The 6,000-nt window shown below is 38.3% G+C and overlaps 1 protein-coding gene across 2 annotated transcripts in view; it reads right to left on the reverse strand.

Moving 5' to 3' along the window:
* Positions 1-6,000, reverse strand: part of LOC133552094 (cAMP-specific 3',5'-cyclic phosphodiesterase 4B-like) — a 144,263-nt gene that overhangs the window by 26,829 nt on the left and 111,434 nt on the right. For both annotated transcript variants that reach the window (XM_061899419.1, XM_061899418.1), the window contains exon 10: positions 1,882-1,975. In XM_061899419.1, coding sequence (XP_061755403.1) covers positions 1,882-1,975 — 94 coding nt within the window. The remainder of the gene's footprint in view (positions 1-1,881; positions 1,976-6,000) is intronic.

Consider the following 6,000-nt stretch of genomic DNA (forward strand, 5'->3'; position numbering starts at 1 on the left):
ATGTACAATATACACACTGCAAGTATATATATAATGTAGTAACAGACACTTTCATAACAATATGTAATATGTACAATATACACACTGGAAGTATACATATAATGTAGTAACAGACACCTTCATAACAAAATGTAATATGTACAATATACACACTGCAAGTATATATATAATGTGGTAACAGACACTTTCATAACAATATGTAATATGTACAATATAAACACTGCGGGTATATAAATATAAAATGTAGTAACAGACACCTTCATAATATGTAACATGTACAATATACACACTGCAAGTATATATATAATGTTGTAAACGGACACCTTCATAACAATATGTAATATGTACAATATAAACACTGTGGGTATATAAATATAAAATGTACTGATGAAAAAAACATTTGTCCCACACAAAAAATGGAATTAATCACATCAGTCATAATTTTTGCGCTTAAAAAACTTCTTCTTCTGTTTGTTTGATATTCTCATTGCTGCCACACGTGGCGGAAAAGTGCATTACAACCCAGTACGGACCGCGGCTGAGAAACAGATATTTTCTAGTGGAAGAACAAAGGCCCTATGGTTAAGAAAGAGTGCATGCGTTTGAGACTAAGATCCCGACATGCAGCATGCAGCTGACAGTGTCCAGCACATGGACCCGCAGAGACAGCTGACAGTGTCCAGCACATGGACCCGCAGAGACAGCTGACAGTGTCCAGCACATGGACCCGCAGAGACAGCTGACAGTGTCCAGCACATGGACCCGCAGAGACAGCTGACAGTGTCCAGCACATGGACCCGCAGAGACAGCTGACAGTGTCCAGCACATGGACCCGCAGAGACAGCTGACAGTCTCCAGCACATGGACCCGCAGAGACAGCTGACAGTGTCCAGCACATGGACCCGCAGAGACAGCTGACAGTGTCCAGCACATGGACCCGCAGAGACAGCTGACAGTGTCCAGCACATGGACCCGCAGAGACAGCTGACAGTGTCCAGCACATGGACCCGCAGAGACAGCTGACAGTGTCCAGCACATGGACCCGCAGAGACAGCTGACAGTGTCCAGCACATGGACCCGCAGAGACAGCTGACAGTGTCCAGCACATGGGCCCGCAGAGACAGCTGACAGTGTCCAACACATGGGCCCGCAGAGACAGCTGACAGTGTCCAGCACATGGACCCGCAGAGACAGCTGACAGTGTCCAGCACATGGACCCGCAGAGACAGCTGACAGTGTCCAGCACATGGACCCGCAGAGACAGCTGACAGTGTCCAGCACATGGACCCGCAGAGACAGCTGACAGTGTCCAGCACATGGACCCGCAGAGACAGCTGACAGTGTCCAGCACATGGACCCGCAGAGACAGCTGACAGTGTCCAGCACATGGACCCGCAGAGACAGCTGACAGTGTCCAGCACATGGACCCGCAGAGACAGCTGACAGTGTCCAGCACATGGACCCGCAGAGACAGCTGACAGTGTCCAGCACATGGACCCCCAGAGACAGCTGACAGTGTCCAACACATGGACCCGCAGAGACAGGAAGGAATAAAAGCCAGCAGTAAAGCGCACGACAGGAAATATTCCTGATTGACTTGACAGACAAATGTGTTTCTCCAATAAACAAAAACGTCCTTTTGGTGCCGGCGGCTTTGTTTTCATCCCGTCTGTTGCTCGCCAGAAACCCCCTTGCTGCGGAGTCGTTCCTCCCACATTGCAGACGGACGACTCCGGACGACAGCGTGAGGTAGGAACATGACTTGTCTGTTGCCAAGTTTGCAGTGATTTGAAATAAAATTTGTTGCCGGGAGGGTGCAGTGCGTTGCTATGGAAACGGAAATAAATGTGTGTGTGTGTGTGTGTATTTGCAGGGCCTCACCTAGGAAGGTGTTGGAGATGTACTCGGACACTTCATTGCCTGAGCGACTCATCTCAGACAGCTGGCTTAACTCCCGGTTCAACATCCTCTTGAACTGAAAGACAAAACACACAAGGAGTTGACAAAGAACATACAGTATATAAAGATTTGTATTCACAACAATAATAGTATATACAAACTATGCAAATAAAAAAAAGGTAATGGGTTTTTAATTTTCATGATTTACTTCAAGTTATTACAGTATATCTCTATATACACAAATTATATATATATATATATATATATATATTTTTTTTTTTTCTTTTCTTTTTTTTTTTAAATTAATTTTGGCCAAAGGGGGCTAATTTCAATTCCTTACACACACTTGTTATTTCATATGTTGACCAGAGGAGTAGCACTTAAATTTTTTTCACACACACTTGTTATTTCATAAGTTGGCCAGAGAAGGAGCACTTCAAATATTTTCACACACACTTGTTTTGTCATGTTTACCGAAGGGGGAGCACTTAACATTTTTTTATACACACTTATTTCGTATGTTGGCCAGAGGGGGAGCACTTCAAATGTTTTACACACAGTTGATATTTCATATGTTTACCAGAGGGGGAGCACTTCAAATGTTTTACTCACACTTGTTATTTCATATGTTGGTCAGAGGGGGAGTACTTAAATTTTTTTTTACACACACTTGTTATTTCATAGGTAGACCAGAGGGGGAGCACTTCAAATGTTTTACTCACAGTTGATATTTCATATGTTTACCAGAGGGGGAGCACTTCAAATGTTTTACTCACACTTGTTATTTCATATGTTGGTCAGAGGGGGAGTACTTAAATTTTTTTTTACACACACTTGTTATTTCATAGGTAGACCAGAGGGGGAGCACTTTAAATGTTTTACTCACACTTGTTATTTCATATGTTGGCCAGAGGGGAGCACTTCAAATGTTTTACTCACACTTGTTATTTCATATGTTGGTCAGAGGGGGAGTACTTAAATTTTTTTTACACACACTTGTTATTTCATATGTTGACCAGAGGGGGAGCACTTTAAATGTTTTACTCACACTTGTTATTGCATATGTTGGCCAGAGGGGCAGTACTTCAAACTATTTTACACACACTTGTTATTTCATATCTTGACCAGAGGGAGAGCACTTAATTTTTTTACACACACTTGTTATTTCATATGTTGACCAGAGGGGGAGCACTTTAAATGTTTTACTCACACTTGTTATTGCATATGTTGGCCAGAGGGGGAGTACTTCAAATTATTTTACACACACTTGTTATTTCATATCTTGACCAGAGGGAGAGCACTTAATTTTTTTACACACACTTGTTATTTCATATGTTGACCAGAGGGGGAGCACTTCAATTTTTTTTGTTTTTACACACGCTTGTTATTTCATATGTTGGCCAGAGGGGGAGCACTTCAATTTTTTTTCACAAACACTTATTTAATATGTTGACCAGAGGGGGAGCACTTCAAATGTTTTACACACACTTGTTATTTCATATGTTGACCAGAGGGGAGCACTTAATTTTTTAGGTTTTTTTTGTTTTTTTACATACACTTGTTATTTCATATGTTGACCAGAGGGGGAGCACTTACATTTTTTTTTACACACAGTTGTTATTTCATATGTTGACCAGAGGGGGAGCACTTCAAATGTTTTACACACACTTGTTATTTCATATGTTGATCAGAGGGGGAGCACTTACATTTTTTTTGTTTTTACACACACTTGTTATTTCATATGTTGGCCAGAGGGGGAGCACTTACATTTTTTTTGTTTTTACACACACTTGTTATTTCATATGTTGGCCAGAGGGGGAGCACTTCAATTTTTTTTTACACACACTTGTTATTTCATATGTTGACCAGAGGGGGAGCACTTCAAATGTTTTACACACACTTGTTATTTCATATGTTGACCAGAGGGGGAGCAATTTTTTAGTTTTTTTTGTTTTTTACATACGCTTGTTATTTCATATGTTGACCAGAGGTGAAGCATTTCAAATGTTCTATACACACACACTTGTTATTTCATATGTTGGCTAGAGGGAGAGCACTTCAAATGTTTTGCACACACTTGTTATTTCATATGTTGGCCAGAGGGGGAGCACTTCGAATGTTTTCTACACACTTGTTATTTCATATGTTGACCAGAGGGGAAGCAATTTTTTTGTTTTCTACGTACGCTTGTTATTTCATATGTTGACCAAAGGTGAAGCACTTCAAATGTTTTATACACACACACTTGTTATTTCATATGTTGGCTAGAGGGGGAGCACTTCAAATTTTTTACACACACACACACACACACACACACACACACACACACACACACACACACACACACACACACACACACACACACACACACACACAAAAAAACGAGTGTTCCGAGACACACCTTGATGTAACGTTTTTATGAGATTTCAACCAGTTTTGTATGTTTAACCCTAAAAATCACAGATTTTGACTTGGCGCCATCTTAGAAGTATGCTAACTTTTTATGCTAACATTGTAGATAATTTTGTATGTTTAACCTTAAAAATCATGGATTTTGATACTTTGTGCAATGTTGGAAATATGCCAACTTCTCCTATTTCAGCATGCTAATGTTAGCATGCTAACATTTTTATGAGATTTTAACCAATTTTGTATGTTTAACCTTAAAAATCACTTATTTTGATACTTGGCGTCATCTTAGAAGTATGCTAACGTTTCCTATATCAGCATGCTAACTGTATATGCTAACATTGTAGCTAATTTTGTATGTTTAATCTTAAAAATAATGGATTTTGATGCTTGGTGCCATCTTGGAAATAAGCCAACTTCTCCTATATCAGCATGCTAACGTTTTTATGAGATTTTAATCAATTTTGTATGTTTACCCTTAAAAATCACGTATTTTGATACTTGGCGCCATCTTAGAAGTATGCTAGCTTTTCCTATGTCAGCATGCTAACTTTTTATGCTAACATTGTAGCTAATTTTGTATGTTTAACCTTAAAAATCATGGATTTTGATACTTTGTGCAATGTTGGAAATATGCCAACTTCTCCTATTTCAGCATGCTAATGTTAGCATGCTAACATTTTTATGAGATTTTAACCAATTTTGTATGTTTAACCTTAAAAATCACTTATTTTGATACTTGGCGTCATCTTAGAAGTATGCTAACTTTTTATGCTAACATTGTAGATAATTTTGTATGTTTAACCTTAAAAATCATGGATTTTGATACTTTGTGCAATGTTGGAAATATGCCAACTTCTCCTATTTCAGCATGCTAATGTTAGCATGCTAACATTTTTATGAGATTTTAACCAATTTTGTATGTTTAACCTTAAAAATCACTTATTTTGATACTTGGCGTCATCTTAGAAGTATGCTAACGTTTCCTATATCAGCATGCTAACTGTATATGCTAACATTGTAGCTAATTTTGTATGTTTAATCTTAAAAATAATGGATTTTGATGCTTGGTGCCATCTTGGAAATAAGCCAACTTCTCCTATATCAGCATGCTAACGTTTTTATGAGATTTTAATCAATTTTGTATGTTTACCCTTAAAAATCACGTATTTTGATACTTGGCGCCATCTTAGAAGTATGCTAGCTTTTCCTATGTCAGCATGCTAACTTTTTATGCTAACATTGTAGCTAATTTTGTATGTTTAATCTTAAAAATAATGGATTTTGATACTTGGTGCCATCTTGGAACTATTTCAGCATGCTAATGTTAGCATGCAAACGTTTTTATGAGATTTTAACCAATTTTGTATGTTTAACCTTAAAAATCACTTATTTTGATACTTGGCGTCATCTTAGAAGTATGCTAACGTTTCCTATATCAGCATGCTAACTGTATATGCTAACATTGTAGCTAATTTTGTTTGTTTAATCTTAAAAATAATGGATTTTGATGCTTGGTGCCATCTTGGAAATAAGCCAACTTCTCCTATATCAGCATGCTAACGTTTTTATGAGATTTTAATCAATTTTGTATGTTTACCCTTAAAAATCACGTATTTTGATACTTGGCGCCATCTTCGAAGTATGCTAGCTTTTCCTATGTCAGCATGCTAACTTTTTATGCTAACATTG

This window comes from Nerophis ophidion, linkage group LG04 (genome assembly GCF_033978795.1).
Source record: "Nerophis ophidion isolate RoL-2023_Sa linkage group LG04, RoL_Noph_v1.0, whole genome shotgun sequence".
Taxonomy (NCBI): domain Eukaryota; kingdom Metazoa; phylum Chordata; class Actinopteri; order Syngnathiformes; family Syngnathidae; genus Nerophis; species Nerophis ophidion.